Below are 16,568 nucleotides of genomic sequence, written 5' to 3'. Positions count from 1 at the left end.
ATGAAAGATTCCTTTTACTCTTCCATTTAACCCCTTCAACTTTCTAACGCCACATGCCTTTTCTCTTTCCAGAACGCCCCTCGGGGCAATGTGCGAGGCGTCCCGGGGCGTTTCCAAGCAGAAAAAGCGAAAAGGAGTGCCTTGCTCCGCTCAGTATTATGAGATGTTAGATCTAGTTTTGATAATGTTGTCTAGGAAATTAGATGAAACATTCACACGATTATGGAGTTCTTCAATTGAATAATTGTCTGCTAATTAAAGATGGGTATCACATCACATGCATGTCCTATTTTAAATTATGTTTTAAAGAATAATCATCTAGATGATAGCACAAATAATATGACTTCAAGCTATATATTACGTAGTATTGTAGTTCTCACGTTCTAGGATTTTAACATAAACATAAATACATAATATTATCGGATACAATAGCTAGATTACAAAATATCTACTACCATATGCATGACCAATAACGATACCAGAAAAATTTTCATGAGGGGTGAAATGGAGACTATTTTTCTTTACTACTAACCAAAAACGAGTTATAATAAAACGTCTCAATTTCAGTAATGGACATGCCAAAAAACCTACTAGTTAACAGCGATGACCCAATACAACTTTATACAATTACAAAAGGAATAGTCATCTATCTATACATGAACCTTATACAATTATTAAGTTTGCAAAAAGGACCAATCATATTATCCATATTAATACGCATAAATTAATACATGGTTACATAAAAATTCCGACGAAGCTTTATACCTTGATATTTTTTCATTATTACTTCATCAAGAACATTTTTAAACATTTCTTTCTCGATGTATGTAAGCAAACAATCATTCATCCACTTGTAACCGTACATGTGTTGAACTCTTGATGGAGGGGTTAATTTATGGATTGGTGGATAGAGAGAAATAGGGTTTTAATTTGTTTGTGGATGAGTCGTGAGGTCGAAGAACAAAAGGAGAAACTGTTTGGATTTTTTATTATAGTAGCTTAATTACCATTAAAGCTTTAAAAGAAAAAAGTTTCTAAAATTGAGGGTGGGTAATTGCCCACATACTATGTAAAGTGGGTATGCATTTACATACCTTAAAAAATAAATACTAATGTTAAAATTTTGGTTTTTAAAATAGTTATAGTGTAATACCTGAAAGTGCACACCGTGTTTAAAACCCGTGAACACCTTTTGTTAAAAAGCATGACCCAATAATGAATGACAGGGAGATATTAACCTTGAATCTACTACTATTTTACCACTTATTAAAAAAATAAAAATAATATTAAGTGGTAAAGGAAAAAATTAAAAATAAATCTAATTAATTTTACATACCAAAATCTTAGCTCAATTATTTTTACCCAAAAATTATTATTATATTTAGCACAACAATATATATAAAAAACATTAGATGGTTGAAAAAGATTCAACTGTTAGCACAAAGATTACATCACGACAAGTGGATTTTGAAGCCACCTCGTTCACAAAATATTATGCTTTCTACATCTACTAGAAAACCATAAATACGAATAGGATACAATGAAATCAAAATAATATGGTCTTTCTTGTTATTTAATAATTTTTTTGCCGGATTCCCAATGACAACTCATAGGACAAACCCAAATCATCAACTTTTATCTGTTTCAGTGATTTTTTGTTTATTGAAAAGTGCATACCCATGTAATATGTTATACGTAAATCCGCCACTGGTCCCACCTGCCCCGTATAATACCGTCTCTGCGCGTGACATGAAAGCAAGTTTAACAAGTTTGTTTGTCATATCATTCTCGTTATTTTTTTATATTTGATACTTTTTCAATATGTATGTAATTAACATATAACATTTTTTTACATAAAACATAGCAAAATTTGTTTTTCACAAAATTTTATATTTAATATTGCGAAGTATTTTTTGTAACATAAATTTAATTAATCTATTTTGTGTTTGGCCCTTGTCTTAATGTAGCAAAACTAAACATATGATTTACTGTACATTACGATCTTTAACCAACCTATATATTTAGTGGTTAACAACTATGCTTCTATTAGCAGCCTAATTCTAGGAGTTTATGAGTTGTATTTACACATGTGATTTTTAGGGAAAGTTTGTGAGGGGTAACATAGAAGATTCATGTTTCTAGCGTCATATTGGTATTTCCAATATATTTATTTTGTAACCGACAGTTTAATTACATTACCAACGCATTAACCCCAATTACACTTACGACAAGTGAATTAAATTAGGTGAGTATTCATTATGAAACCACCTCAATCTCCTCTCCTCCTTTGACCTCAAACATCTTGCGGGTCACTTTCTTTGATCCTAAATTCCCAAAATACCACATCATATTCCCAATTTCTAGCAATTTTTGTTTCACTTCGTGATTGTCAATAAATACCATTTGCCGATCGTTGTATATATATTTTCCTCTCAAATTACATTCTTATTGTCATAAAGATTTAAACTTTGTGGAAATCCTGAACTGGGTATTGAATCTTTTTCACTTTTAAGGCTGGGTTTTTATCTCAAATCTTTAGTTTTTTTTTTTTATTTAAAATTTTACTTTATGATTTTGTTTGATTTTCAAATGTTGTGAAGTGGGGTTTTGTTAATTACTTGTTTAGTGTCAATACTGTAATAAAGTTTCGATTTTTATGTGATTTCTTGAATATACAATCTTCTTAGTATCTTATGTATGCACAAATCTTGTAGCCTTGGTAGGTATTTTTTTTTGTAAATTTCTAAGAAAAAAAAGTAGTAAAGATTCTAATTGATACCACTCTTTGATCATGTCAATGTCAACTATATCCAATCCGGCCATGAGCACTTTTTGATCATGTAGCTTTTTCATATATCTATCTTTCAAGAACTCAAATCAGGTCTATTTTTGATGTTGTAACATAAAATGCTGAACAAATTAAGTATCTTTTTGGTTAAGTTTTTGTAGTAATAATTGTTTAAGAAAAAAAGCCATGAGGTTTTTTAGCCTTGTGGGGAATTCATTTGGATGCTCAGCATCTGGAGAAAGACTTGTTTCAGCTGCAAGAGATGGTGATGTTCAAGAAGCTAAAGCTTTACTTGAATATAATCCTAGACTTGCTAAATATTCCACTTTCGGTGTTCGGAATTCCCCCCTTCATTATTCTGCAGCTCAAGGTCATCATGAGGTAGCACACTACATTTTACATTTGGAAATTTGATTCAGTATATGTAATTAGGGATAATTGATTTGATTTTTTGGATTTAGATTGTTTCCCTCTTGATTGAATCTGGAGTTGATATTAATCTTAGGAACTATCGCGGGCAGGTTAGGAAATAGTTTTTGATCATAAGTACGTTTTTATGAATATATAGATTGATGTATATAAAGATTATGTATTGAATGTCTCTTGTTGAATAGACTGCTTTGATGCAAGCTTGTCAATATGGTCATTGGGAGGTTGTTCTGACTTTGGTTCTTTACAAGGCTAATGTATGCACTCGGTTCTCTTTATCGATAATGTTACATTATATGCGTGGTCTAAATAACATGGTTTATACTAATCAAGTACTATTGAATCTAGATCCATAAAGCTGATTATCTTAACGGAGGTACTGCGTTACATTTGGCTGCTCTAAATGGACATTCACGTTGCATCCGGATCCTCCTTGCTGATTATGTCCCCAGTGTTGCTAGTTTTTATAAGCTTGCGAATAATAGATCAAGAATTGAAGAAATTGTATTGGAGTTGGATGAAGGGTATGATTCAAGAAATTATGACAAGACTTCTGTAGTACATTTTGTTTATATTGTATTTTGTTAATCTTGAAATTTATTCATGTCTAGGTCACTTCATGAAACGATAAATAGACCTGCTGATGGAGGTGTAACTGCTCTTCATATGGCTGCATTAAATGGGCATGTAGATAGTTTACAGTTACTTATTGATTTGGGTGCTTCTGTAAATGAAGTCACTGTGGAAGACGGCACTACGATTGACATGATTGGTAACGTCATGATTAATTATAGTAGCAAATTCCCAGATATTTGATGTTTTATTGATATGCATTTTATTGTGAAGTAAACAAGAATTTCGTTTATAGGTGCGGGAAGCACACCCCTTCACTATGCTGCTTGTGGTGGAAATGGCCAATGTTGTCAAGTAAGTCTTTTAGTCTTTGAAAATGAATTTTTTGTGCGTTAAAATACCTGACGTTTAGCTTTGACTGATGTAACTATATCTAATCTCTCTTTATGTGTTTCAGATTCTGATAGCTAAGGGGGCTAGCCTAGCTGCCGAAAATGCAAAAGGGTATGTGTTCCATTTCCCACTTCCATTGTTCATTATAAGTATCTGCAACATATTCTAAATTGTAACGGTTTGACTTTAAACATCAACAGATGGACCCCTTTAGATGTTGCTCGTTCATGGCATAGAGACTGGCTTGAGGAAGTTTTGATTGCACAACCACAAGAAGAGGCACCGACTCCTTCTCCTTACTTGTGCCTTCCTCTTATGAGTGTTGTCAAGATTGCTAGGTAATGTAGCATAAAAGCTTGTTGATACAGATACGAACTTTGGTATTTGTGTGTCTGCAATCATAAGCCAACGTCAATCTCTTTTCATCAGTCTTGATTCTTTCCAGTACGACACAATGCATGTGCAAAATTAGACCCAATTACAAATACAGCAGGTCAACCCGGTTATATATTTATTTATCTCGAACGGGTCAAATAAGTAATATAGAAAGTGTTAGCTAAACATAAAAATATGGTCAAATGGTTTTAATGTCATCCAAAGTTTGTTTAACTGATCAAACATCCTTAGAGATTGTATTCAAAAATCCTTTAGTTTCTGAAATAATATATCTGACTCACTTTATTCAACATTATGAAACCCTTTAAGTTATAGACAACCAGTGTTTCTAAGCAACCCAATTTCGAACAATACCAATATCTCTTTGACCCGTTATCTAATTTCTCAACCCCCTGTTTTGCCAACCTGGCAACTCTATTTGGGTTCTTGTTCTCATTTAATTTTGTTGATGTACAGAGAGTGTGGATGGAGTGATGATTCCCTTTCTGGTTGTGCTGATCCATGTGCTGTTTGTTTGGAAAACAAGTGTGCCATAGCTGCAGAAGGTAGTACCTATATTCTAATCTTTAAAGCAAAAAATAAAAACAAGCTTATATTTAATGAAAACCAAATAGCATCTTCTAGAGGTGACAATTCGACACATTGACTTCTGTATGAGTTAATGTGGTCTCGCATCTGTGTGAAATTGTTCAATTAAAATCCTTAAGCTAAACTAGGGCTTCTTAAAAGTTGGCTATAGTCTATTTTTGGTACACACCATCTACTGTATTGTTTTTATTTAACATTTAATGTGATAATTCTGTTTTATATGCGAAAATGACATATCAATTAATTGTAAAAAGCTAAAAATGGACAAACGTGTTTCTTGGTCAATTCGAGCTGACTTGGCCCGTATAAAAGAAGACCTGTTTTAACTTGTTACCCAACCCTGTCTTGACCCGCCTATCTTGCCACATCTAGACATCTAGTATATTCTATTGGAATGAATCTTGATCTGAGTTACCTACAGGTTGTTTTCATGAATTCTGCACTCGATGTGCATTATATCTTTGTTCCACAAGTAGTGCATCGAATGGCTCCCAAGGCCCACCGGGTTCGATCCCCTGCCCTCTCTGCCGCCAGGGGATTGTGTCTTTCAAAAAGCTTCCCGGCACCAGACCACTTATTGGGATGCCACGAACAAGCTTACCGCTATCGTTTTTCACGTGTACTACTTTAATTGAAGACACTGATAGCATTGCGCTAGATACAACTCCGCTATGCAAGCCTGAGTTTCCTTATCCTCTTAGATCTTTGAGTTGCCAAAATTTTCCATCAATGAAACTAAGCTCGAGTCTTTGCATGGGAGCTTCTGACACGACCCCATCGTTGACCCGTACATCGGTTGATGGTGGTCGGTACTCTAGATCGAGTTTTAGGCGGTCGAGTTCACATTCAGACAGTAGAAGATCATGGTTATGTTCATTAAATCAATCAGCAGAAACTGCTGGTGGATATTGAGAAAAGGACAGAATTATGAACATACATTCTAATTATTGGTTTTGAATGAAGGGTTTGATCTTTTGGTTTTGTTTTTTTTTTTTAATAGAAAAAAGCCGAAATTTTTAAGTTGTAAAGATCTTTGTTTTGATGTCCATATTTGGTATTGGTTAAATTTCAAAAAGAGATTACCCATTATGATTGTTATTGTTGATAGCTACAGATACAATTGAGTTTAGTTTATAAGGTTTCTTCTGGAACAGATTTATGTAAAGTAATGTATTTATGTATTTATAAGGTTACATGATATATTTATAGGCTTATTTTTTGCATTTCGCAAGACTTGTAAGGTTTATTTTGAAAGTGTATGCTTAGTGATTTTGGAAGTGATGTATGTTTGGTAAAAATAAGCCTCCAGCTACTGTTATTTATTGTAATGCGGAGTATTTTTGAAGTTTAGTATCCAAACAAGGTCACTAGCTATTTAAGGAAGGAGGTAGGGAGGCAGTTGTCAGCTTGTCGCAGTAGGATGTGGGAGAGGGAAGTAATCTCGGACGGGGAATAGGTGAGGGTGGCTGCACATCATATATAAACATGAGCAAGTTCAAGAAAGCTTTTCGATGGTATACATTGGGATTAAAGGCAAGGAAATTGATCTTGCTAATCTGCCAAGAAAGATAAAGAGCTGGTTACATGAATTGAGCTCTGTGGGATGGCTGAGTCATTGTGTGGAAAAGAACTCGGATGGAAATTGAGTTGGTTAATAGGCTTCAAATTGTGTAGTTGAGAGGGCGGTTTTGCAAACTTTAAACATGACTTGGGTGTTTACTTGTAGTCTTGTACAAGTGTTTATTGGCACAGGACATTTTTCTGCTTATACAACGCCAACAAAGAAAACAGTCAAAAATACACAAAGTGTAAAGACTGAATATTACGATACTTCAAAGGTTACTATGATTTCTGGAGGAGTCCGTTTAAATATATAATCTCTCTCAGTAGCACACACTATATATCTGAATGCAGTTTTGCAGGTGGGGGAACCAAAGCTAAATCAAGTAATGTTGCCTCCTGGTATTCGTGATACGGGTACGCCTCTAAAAGATCGGTTACCATAATGCATTCGAAAATTAAAACATGATAAACTTAACCATACCTTCAAAGGCTATGGGATTTGACTAGAAAAAACCAAAGTTATACTAAAATAGTTTTTAAGTTTTCTGGAATGAATTCTCCGAGGTTAAAAGAACTTTTGATTTGAAAATTTTTAACTTTTAAACTAAGGCTACCTAGTGACTAGTGAGTAGAGACTTAATACTTAATCGGAACAGCTTATCAATTTTTAAGACCTTTTACCTGGGCACTATTATCATCTCTTAACACGGGAAAAGTGAGTGTTGGGTTGTCACACACCTAACTTAGGTGAAAAACCCTTCACTTATTATATTTTAATATTTTTTGTATGATTAATAAATGAATTTTATGGAATAAAAAAACAAGATGTGGGGGGCTTTTCACCCAACTTGGGTGTGAGACAACTCCACCTTCACTTTCCCCCTCCTAACACAGATATAATTTTTGACATTAACAAACTGAGTTAAGAAAAACAGACCAGACCATCAAGATCAGATAGTTAAAGAAAACAAACCAGACCATCAAGATCAGTTTGAGCTGATTCGCCTAATTAGGCAGGCCTATTTTCTGGTACCACCGAGGGGCCATGCCTAGAACCAGACGTTGTAAAAAGATTCAAGATTAATCCCTGACTGTCCCTCCATGAACCGGGCCTCAGTGTGTTTCATAATTGAATATTGAATGATATTTTTCAGAAGTTTGTTTAAAAGTAATAATTTATCTTAGATGTAGCATAATAACAATCATTGCATAAATTTTTTATTGTAAACATGTGAGGTACATATAGGACATGCATAATGTAATCAAGTTATTACGTTTGTGAGCAAACAATGTTTTCATAGTTACACAACAAAGATGAATGACATGATAAATAGATAAACCAACATATTAGCGTTGTTTTAGTTCTTGTAATATGGAAGTGAATATTGTCTGAATGAGGTTGAAAGGGATAGCATATGATTGATAGTCCATGTCCATAGTTTCTGACACTCATTATCGTTCATCATATCCAGTTTAATTATCCCACGAGTTGTTGTTAAGACAACTAGAAAACAAGTGATCATGTCATTTTTGGAGTTCTTGTAGAGCTCCACATGCTGGTCTAATACAATACCTGCTATGCCGAAAACAAATAAATAAATTAGATGACTAAGATACACTACTATGAATATATATATAACTTGTATCATGATTTATATATAAAATTGACTTAATGTTGCTTAATATTCATCTTTTCGTGTATAATAAGTTCTATACATGGAAATCCGTACTTTCTTTTTTGCTAGAAAACGCATTCAGTAGATTAAGCTTCCTTGTTCTGAGAACAACCTGTAGAGTTAAACAGAACAGTAGTTAGCGGATTGATTTAGGGGCATGAGTTCCATCACTACAAAGTAGGGACCAAGTATTACATATTATGTTGTGTTAATATTTTGAATACGCTTATATTCACATTATCCTTACAAGATGTATATACTAACAAGGGTATGTTGAATTGTACCTTGGCTTCATGATTCAAGACAACAGATACTGATCTCATTATGCATCTCCCTGTTCAAGAATGAAGGTCAGTACACAATTCTGTAATTAAGAATCGCTACAGGTACTTTGGAATACAAGATCCAAATTGAAAATAGAATAAGAGGGAAAATGCTTTCCATCTGATGTCTTGAGGCTGAGTTCGGCCCCTCTTCTTAGAATTAATCGACACTGGTCAAAATCAAACTCAAGATCAGTATTCTCTTCGATAGGCAGTACTGGTGCATTGCCATTTAATCTGTTCTTGCATCCTGCTCTTGTTTTGAGTGTGGAAGCACCTCGTAAGGCTTAACAACATGATTAAATCGTAAGTATAGACACATAGAAATGATTACCAGTTTTAGCGTCTAACAGAGAGTAAAAGTAGGGGATTACATGTAGACGCTGCAGCAGTGAGAGTCAGAATGTCGTTTGCATTTGTTGTGCTCATGGCAGAGCTCATTGCTGTGCTGATATGTTTTTTCTTAGCACCCATTGCCTCTGCAGTTTTTGCACAGTGAGCGGCTACCAGAGCTGCAGCAGATGCAACTGCTGAATCCCTTGCAGTGGAATTCGAGCCATCATGATTTGCATTCTCAGAAGCTATGGCTGCCAAAGCAGCTGCAACACTTGCTACCGAGATTGCTGCATGGACTTCTGCTTTTTGTAGTCTCTCATTTTCCTTCCTCTTCTGTTTAATTTCTTTTAACCATTTTTTAATTGAGGTATGTGGTGATTTAAAGGGAACTATATGCCACGATTTCTGCAGAAATTATGAGAAATTATAACAAAAAGTAAAGGACCAGATTGTTTCTCGGCATGTTTATTGAAATGATTGGGCTTTGTACCCATTTTTTCCTAAAACAGCTGCTGTAATTCAGTTCTGGGTGCATAGCTTGTTGCATCCATATCCATGACTGAAAAAAGGCAAGAAAATCTCATATATTTTGATGAAAGTATTTTGAAAATGATGATCTATGTCTATATCGTTATAGCAATCTAAATTTATGTTAATCTAAAGAGAGAAGTGGTTATACCTTCACATCATTAGTCTTCCATGGGGGTAAAGGCTTTGCTGTATCATCCATCTTTATGCTCTCCAATTTCTGCAAATTTTCTCTAAACATCATTACATCAAATCACATATGCATCATAATGTTTAATATACGTAGTGACGTTTGCGTACCATGAAACTAGGGGACGTTGATCCATCATCAAAACTTTTGAATGAGCACTCATGGAGAACAAGTGCTTGATTTTGACACTCAGGTTGAAAAGCCTCTTTAATTGCAAAGTCACACCATGCTCTCGATAAAAGATCCATCGTTTCAGGATGGGCTTCAGACAATGTTGGCAGATTATCACAGTCCATTTAGATTTGGTGAGTTTACTATATCGTAAGTTTTCTTATGGGTGCTTGCTTAACTTCTTGAGTACTAAAGAGAATTATATTGAAGCGTACCAGTCTCTGAATGATTAATACACGTATATATACATATACAACTGATGAGCATCTATGCTTAATTAATAAACCCCTTTGCCAACACATGGTCCATACTCCATCTGGACAAGTGATGAGCATATAGCTTTATGCTTATCTTTTCAATTTTAAATTTTATGGACTACACAAGAGAATAACAGTATCTATGCCTTTTACCTTCATCATTCTGATCACTAAGCCAGAAAACTATTAATTAAAGTAGCATTGTTATATTATCAAGCTTAATCAAAGCCAGCCCCTAAGCCTGCGCCGTGGAAATGTCACAGGCCAGGCAAAAGCTACCGTTTGGGCTTTATTCCATATGTTAGGACTTTAAATTTTTGATTCGCTGTTCCATTGGATGTATAGACCCGGAAGTTTTGGTTGTTTAGTTAATATGAATTGGGTGAATCTGTGCAATTTTGTTGATCACACACTATCATAGGTACAGGTTAAGTTTATTTTACTTCAGGTTTAGAATTGTGTTGGAAAATTATTCTACTACATATCATGTTCTTCTCTACAGCATGTATTTGCTTACTCTTTTATACTTTTCTATCTAGTAGTGTTCATTAGTTCAATTTCACCAACGCCGAACTGATTAATAGGTTTTAATTTGTTCATGATCGACAAAGGGGAACTACATTTGCAAGGATTACATTTGAGATATCATAAGCAGGTTTTTTCTTGAAAGGGAACACTGCAGGTTAGCAAAGTGGACTCCAAATTTGGAGCATAAACTAACAGAAGTCATGGTGGGGTAATTTTATAAGTAGATTGGTCGATGCATAGATGAGTTCGCACTGGATTAGAAAGAAGCCCAGGGGACATATAGAGGGCACACACTTGATAACCACTATGGAAGCAGATATATAGATGATTGGGTGAATTCCCACATAACAAAGCTTATTGGGTCCTCTCCTTTTGTAGCTTTAAGTTCACACCATTTGTTCTTGATAAAGAGATAATGATTTTCTTTTGATAATAATATCCAAAGATATGTTAATTCATTTTACACCTTGTCATGTCCCGATTTTGGCTGGATTGGTTACTGTTGTTAATTGTTATTGTACACATCGGCATGCACTCACCTTTGATATTCTACATCAATTTTTTCCCAAGTTTCTTCTGATTAACTATAGTTTCCTATTGACAATGATCCCTTATCAACTAGGTAAGTCTTGGGTTTTTACCCACTAGATGTGAGTTGGAGCATTGAGTGTTTTTTTTCTTTCTTTTTTACTGGAGAGGCCACTCTGCTCAGAGACCCGGTTAAGACAACCTAGTCTTAACCGAATGGTCCTTGTGTGGTGGGTTGGAGTAAAAAAAAAACTATAGTTTTCCTACAATACATATGTGCAGAAATAAATGAGCCTCACTTAATCATTTATAGCAGCAATGATGAATTCTTAGATGAAGCGTGCTTAAGGGGGGCGACACAATAGATAGGTGATTAGAATTGAAGTTATGCTTATGATTAGGATTAAACCGTAATGATTAACAAGTAATATTCTTGTCCCATGGGAAGATTATCTTTTGCTGAAAGTAGTTTATACTTATTACTTTATGAGCTTTTCTTTTTGTGTTGAGTAATCCTTTTTCTTGTTGATCTCATCATCATGTTTTGGCTGAAGGGGGTGATCATTAAAATCATGTGACTAGCTAATTGCTTTTCTTGCTGCAAGTAGACTAAAGGTAGGAACGAACTACATTTTTGAAAATGTAGTTTTTGGTATCTTCCAAAATCAACTATCTAGAGTATTGTACAACCTTATGAAGTTACAAGTAGGATATATAGTCACACAAATGAGGTCTGAGTATCGATCTATTTACTAAAATCAAATAATTGTTTTTTAAATCCTACGTAACTTGCCGCGTCAGCAAATTGTTTCATACGTTTCATATTTATATTATATTATAAAGCAAATTCTTTTTGTCTAAATTTTAAGTTTCGACATTTGCTTTTCTTATCTATTTTATATTTACCTAAAATAACTATCAAACCTTTTCTTTCTCCTCAAATCTCAACCAATCATTTTTTTTCTCTTTCCTCTATAAATCATTTATTTTTCCATTTCATTTAAAATCTTTTATCTCAAAAACCGTACATCGATAAATTATAAAAACTATATGGGTGTTTTTAAAATTTCATTAGAGATGTCATTTGATATACTTTCGACGAATTTTTAATTCTGAGGGCGGAGCCCGGACAGATAAGGCATTTGGCTATCACACTTTACCGCCGTAACGTGCGGATATTTTGTCTCGTATATTAAATAAAGGTTGCTCTCAAATTTAAGTTTCATTTAAGACAACAAATGATATCTATCTATACTATCTTATAATAATTATCACTTCTTCTCTCATAAAAGTGTTAGATGAAAAATTACCATTTTACCCTTTATAAATTAATTTACATCATTAATCCTTTATCTTCTAAATTATATCTACTATCACTTTACATCAATTACATTTACACAAATTACTTACAGAGTTGCACCACCATGAACAACACCACCACGACCACTGTTACCACCGCCAATCGTCGTCACCAAACCGCCGCCGCATCGTGCAGGTACAATGCTAGTAAAATAAAAAAATAAATAAAATACTAGTTCGAGTTATAAAAGAACCATAGACATCAGTTGTAAGTAAATTTAGATTGGGCAATATTGTACTTCTTATTTCAATATTAACATACATTCGTCCAAATATGACCGACTTCCCACAAAATGTGATTTCTTCATTTACGTAAACCTAAGTTAATATGCATATGCATATAACATAAACTCTACGTATTCTACATAGCCACTCATGTCAAGTCACTAGACTTATACCCATGCAATGCGGCGGCGGTGGGGATAGTGATGACGGAGGTGGTGGTGGTGGTGGTGATGGTGGTGGGGGCGGCAATGAGAATGGAGGTGGGGGTGGTAATGGTGGTGAATGTAAAAGTAATTGGTGTTAAAGATGGTAGTATAATTATTTTAAGTGTTTGAGTGATCTATATTGTAAATTATCTCATTAAAGGTATTATAGGTATATTAGATGTAGATATTTAAATTGGTATATAAGAGAGAGAGGTATTTTTGATTTTTTAAAGACGGTGAAAAAAAAGTGATCTGTTTTACTACGTATTAGATATTATAGATTATACTGTAGATAATAGTCAGAAAGGAAATAAAACTCTTTAGCAAGTTCATGGGCCTTAACAAACAACTTTGGGTATAGCCCAACAAGTGAACAAGTCAACAAACTATGAAAATCCTCTTACATTTAAATTGAGAATGGACTTATCCAAATCCAGATAATAAATAATAAATATTCTCAACAAACGTCTTTTGTGAATGAAATTTGTAGACTGTAAGCTATCCTACTTGGACTGGAAACATAGCATACAGTAACAAAGAGAAATTAATTCTAAAACCACCCTTGAATTGGTTAAAGATGAAACATAACCCACGTCGGTTAGAGCTACATATATATATGTATATATGGCTAAAATCTAAGGTATACGTACTTACGTCATACGGATCCAATGGATAAAATTAAGATAAACATTTTCTTTATATCCGTATAATAATTCCTATGACACACTCATACTTACAATGCATTATTCAAACTTATTTGGAGTTAAGTTAATAAACGAAGGAAGCCAGTTATTATATATCTTGACTTTGATGCATGCTCGATCATGAACCTACAATATAATAGCATCTAGCTAGCTAGACGGTTAGCCTGCAGGATGCTTAATTAACAAATGTACGCATATATTGAAGGTTTCATTAATGTTAGATAGATGTAGAAGCTAAGGTAATGTATATTTATAATACAATTCATTCATAACTGATCAGACACCATACTTTTTTCGGCTTTCAAGCACAACATGTACATATATTTGATCATCATTTACTCAATTAAGTTGGTCTACTACACTATTAATAATTGTAGTTACACTTTTTGATTATGAATTTAAAGAGAAATTAATTAGCTAGACAGACAGATGCGAATGAAGCTATATACTATACGTTAATAATAACTTACCATTCGACTTATACTCAATCTGGCTAGCTAGTACTCGTATTAAACAACGTTGGACGTTGCATTATTATTTACAAGATCCTTCATTACATCAACTTGTACTCTAAGACAAAGTATATAGTCTAATGCTTCTTTTATTATGGAAATTTCATCCATGGAATTCCCTCCTGGTACAAGTCCTTTAAGCACTTCGGTTCGTTTCTTCACCAATCTTTTAGCGACACAAGTTGCTGAATTCGGTCGACGACCAGGCTCCATCTTCTTCATCCTTTTACTAGCACCACTACGCCTCATTTTCAAGACCTTCTTGCTTCTAATTATTAATCTCTTGTGGCAATAATTCTTAGTGACCATTGAATGTATTTGGCTATTTGTACCCACTACAAACTTTGATTCGGGGCCTAATACATTGTTGACAAGAGGCTTGTTTTGTTCGTCTTTTTGGATATCGGAGAGTAGAGCTCTACTCCAAGATGTTGTGCCGTTTTTGGCAGAAGCTAAGGCAATGTCTGCAGAAAGCTTTATTTTCTTCTTTCTCTCCATAACATTCATTTGCTTCTTTGATGATGAACAACATGTTTGAAGACCCTTAATCCATTTCTTGATAAATTCTTTCTTGAGTTGGCTAGAATAATCGTGCATTTTAATTAGTTTCGTTTGTATCCTGCAAAATAGAGTAATATATCATTACGATAAGATCGAATGGAAGCATGTAGTTAAATAAACAATTTGGAAAATCCACCTTAATTTGGGATATTTTTCTTTCCAATTAAAAGGAAACAAAGAATTAAAAACTCTAATTACCCCAATAAGAACGTATATCAATCCATATACAAGTACATATAAAAGGTTAGATAAATATGAAGTGTTTGTGAACTCGAAATCAACTAATAGACAACATTATTATATATATTGGTAGATCATAGAAGCTAAAAAAGGAAGAATATAATAAATATAAATACAATCGTAATTCAACTATAAAAAGAAGTTGTGTTGTATAGTATAAAATCAAAAAAAAAAAAAAAGAATTAAAAACACTAATAATTGATATTGGATGTGTACCTTTAAAGTTAGATTGTATTTAACTAAGATTCATGGGAGAGCTATAGAAGCAAGAACAAATGAATAGTAGTGTAGAAGAAGGTGATGAAATTATCTAAAGCTGAGAATAAGAAGAAACATGGGATGATTTTAAAGCATTATTTAACAAATGAAAAAGAGGAAGGAGTGGGGCTAGTTGGAAAAGACATTGCACATGCAATCACATGGATATATCAATGGCCTATAATGTCCAATATATATTAGAACTCAATGGAATACTCCATTTGTTGTACGTAATTTAGCAATTAAAGATATGGAAAATAATTTACACATGGTATTTACTGTTTTGAGTTTACCAACCATGAGAAACATTATTGAGATCATAATGAAATGAAGCCATGGGAATCGGTAGCCTAGAAGGTATATATCATGGTCATTTTTTTAATAACTTTGATGGTTAATCATGTAAGTATAGTACTAATATAAAGTTATGATAATTAATGGTTGTTTTATCTATAAATTGTGGACTAAAAATATGTATACTAGTTGGATGAAGACACTTACACGTGATACCATATAAGATCAAGGTATAATAAGGCGAGAAAGAGAAAACACATACTAAGCTTGTGTCACAAAGTGTATTTGATTCCACATGCATGTATTTTTGAAGTTATGAATTAACCACATACACATCATTACCCTTACCAACAATATCATATAAAAAGTTATTTGCAACTTTAACTCAAAGATGTATTCAACTTGAATTCGGTAATTAAACGAAATTTTTTTTGAAACAATCATATTTCAAGGATGGTTTGTCAAATAAGTTTTGGAAAAAAAACATTTATAGAACCGGGTAAACCGGTATTAGAAATATTAATACCGGTTTCAAAAAGTTGACTCGAAACCGGTATTCGAATTACCGGTTTCAGAAAAAAGCATTTGAACCCGGTATTTGTATTACTGGTTTCAGTTTGAAGTGACAACTTGCAGAGCATCTTTGACTGGAACAGTGGCGATGTACTGGCTACAAGGGTCGTGCGCATTAAGTTCGAAACCGTAATTGAAATACCGGTTTCGAATGTGGTGTATATATATAAAATTCGGTTTACTAGCTTTTGTACCAAGTAAAAACATCCTCCAAAACCATTTAAAAAACATATACATTTTCCAGTAAAAAAATAATTCTAAAATGGCAGGTCAATCACCTTCTGGTGGTAATTGTGCTCCAATTCTCAGACGGTTTGGAGCACAAGAGAAGGTTCGAGTTCACGGTATTGATGATAACAAGTGTAAAAA

At 33.7% G+C, this 16,568-nt stretch overlaps 3 protein-coding genes across 4 annotated transcripts; 1 reads left to right on the top strand and 2 right to left on the bottom strand.

Annotated features, from left to right (window-relative positions):
* The first annotated feature begins 2,305 nt into the window (after nucleotides 1-2,305).
* LOC122595582 (E3 ubiquitin-protein ligase XBAT32) lies at nucleotides 2,306-6,379 on the top strand. Its single transcript, XM_043767967.1, has 10 exons — nucleotides 2,306-3,169; nucleotides 3,250-3,309; nucleotides 3,403-3,474; nucleotides 3,566-3,741; nucleotides 3,829-3,989; nucleotides 4,086-4,144; nucleotides 4,248-4,294; nucleotides 4,384-4,521; nucleotides 5,036-5,124; nucleotides 5,589-6,379. The coding sequence occupies exons 1-10, from the start codon at nucleotides 2,975-2,977 to the stop codon at nucleotides 6,077-6,079; spliced, it is 1,488 nt and encodes a 495-aa protein (XP_043623902.1). The 5' UTR covers nucleotides 2,306-2,974; the 3' UTR covers nucleotides 6,080-6,379.
* A 1,544-nt stretch (nucleotides 6,380-7,923) lies between these two features.
* Nucleotides 7,924-10,172, bottom strand: LOC122597891 (VAN3-binding protein). 2 transcript variants are annotated; one of them, XM_043770472.1, is made up of 8 exons: nucleotides 9,894-10,172; nucleotides 9,745-9,813; nucleotides 9,556-9,624; nucleotides 9,104-9,470; nucleotides 8,848-9,015; nucleotides 8,691-8,740; nucleotides 8,461-8,518; nucleotides 7,924-8,306 (listed from the first exon to the last, which is right to left on the bottom strand). In XM_043770472.1, exons 1-8 carry the CDS (start codon nucleotides 10,077-10,079, stop codon nucleotides 8,089-8,091), a joined length of 1,185 nt encoding a protein of 394 aa, XP_043626407.1. In that variant the 5' UTR covers nucleotides 10,080-10,172; the 3' UTR covers nucleotides 7,924-8,088. The 2 variants fall into 2 exon arrangements, with proteins under 2 accessions (XP_043626407.1, XP_043626408.1); XM_043770473.1 differs by having other exon boundaries at nucleotides 7,924-8,303.
* A 3,953-nt stretch (nucleotides 10,173-14,125) lies between these two features.
* LOC122596611 (transcription factor IBH1-like 1) lies at nucleotides 14,126-15,396 on the bottom strand. Its single transcript, XM_043769222.1, has 2 exons — nucleotides 15,291-15,396; nucleotides 14,126-14,892 (listed from the first exon to the last, which is right to left on the bottom strand). The coding sequence occupies exon 2, from the start codon at nucleotides 14,868-14,870 to the stop codon at nucleotides 14,271-14,273; it is 600 nt and encodes a 199-aa protein (XP_043625157.1). The 5' UTR covers nucleotides 14,871-14,892; nucleotides 15,291-15,396; the 3' UTR covers nucleotides 14,126-14,270.
* Between the last annotated feature and the right edge of the window lie 1,172 nt (nucleotides 15,397-16,568).

This window comes from Erigeron canadensis, chromosome 4 (genome assembly GCF_010389155.1).
Source record: "Erigeron canadensis isolate Cc75 chromosome 4, C_canadensis_v1, whole genome shotgun sequence".
In the NCBI taxonomy this organism is placed as follows: Eukaryota; Viridiplantae; Streptophyta; class Magnoliopsida; order Asterales; family Asteraceae; genus Erigeron; species Erigeron canadensis.
Note: the sequence above shows the minus strand (reverse complement) of the source record. Positions and strands in the feature narration are given on the sequence as shown.

Excerpts from the sequence above, each read along its gene's own strand:
- LOC122595582 (XM_043767967.1), top strand. The coding sequence starts at position 2,975 with ATGAGGTTTTTTAGCCTTGTGGGGAATTCATTTGGATGCTCAGCATCT. Across the intron at positions 3,742-3,828 it reads GTATTGGAGTTGGATGAAGG|GTCACTTCATGAAACGATAA; the intron begins GTATGATTCAAG and ends ATTCATGTCTAG. Across the intron at positions 3,990-4,085 it reads CACTACGATTGACATGATTG|GTGCGGGAAGCACACCCCTT; the intron begins GTAACGTCATGA and ends TTTCGTTTATAG.
- LOC122597891 (XM_043770472.1), bottom strand. The coding sequence starts at position 10,079 with ATGGACTGTGATAATCTGCCAACATTGTCTGAAGCCCATCCTGAAACG. Across the intron at positions 9,625-9,744 it reads GGAAGACTAATGATGTGAAG|TCATGGATATGGATGCAACA; the intron begins GTATAACCACTT and ends GCCTTTTTTCAG. Across the intron at positions 8,307-8,460 it reads GTTTTCTAGCAAAAAAGAAA|CAGGTATTGTATTAGACCAG; the intron begins GTACGGATTTCC and ends TTTTCGGCATAG.
- LOC122596611 (XM_043769222.1), bottom strand. The coding sequence starts at position 14,870 with ATGCACGATTATTCTAGCCAACTCAAGAAAGAATTTATCAAGAAATGG.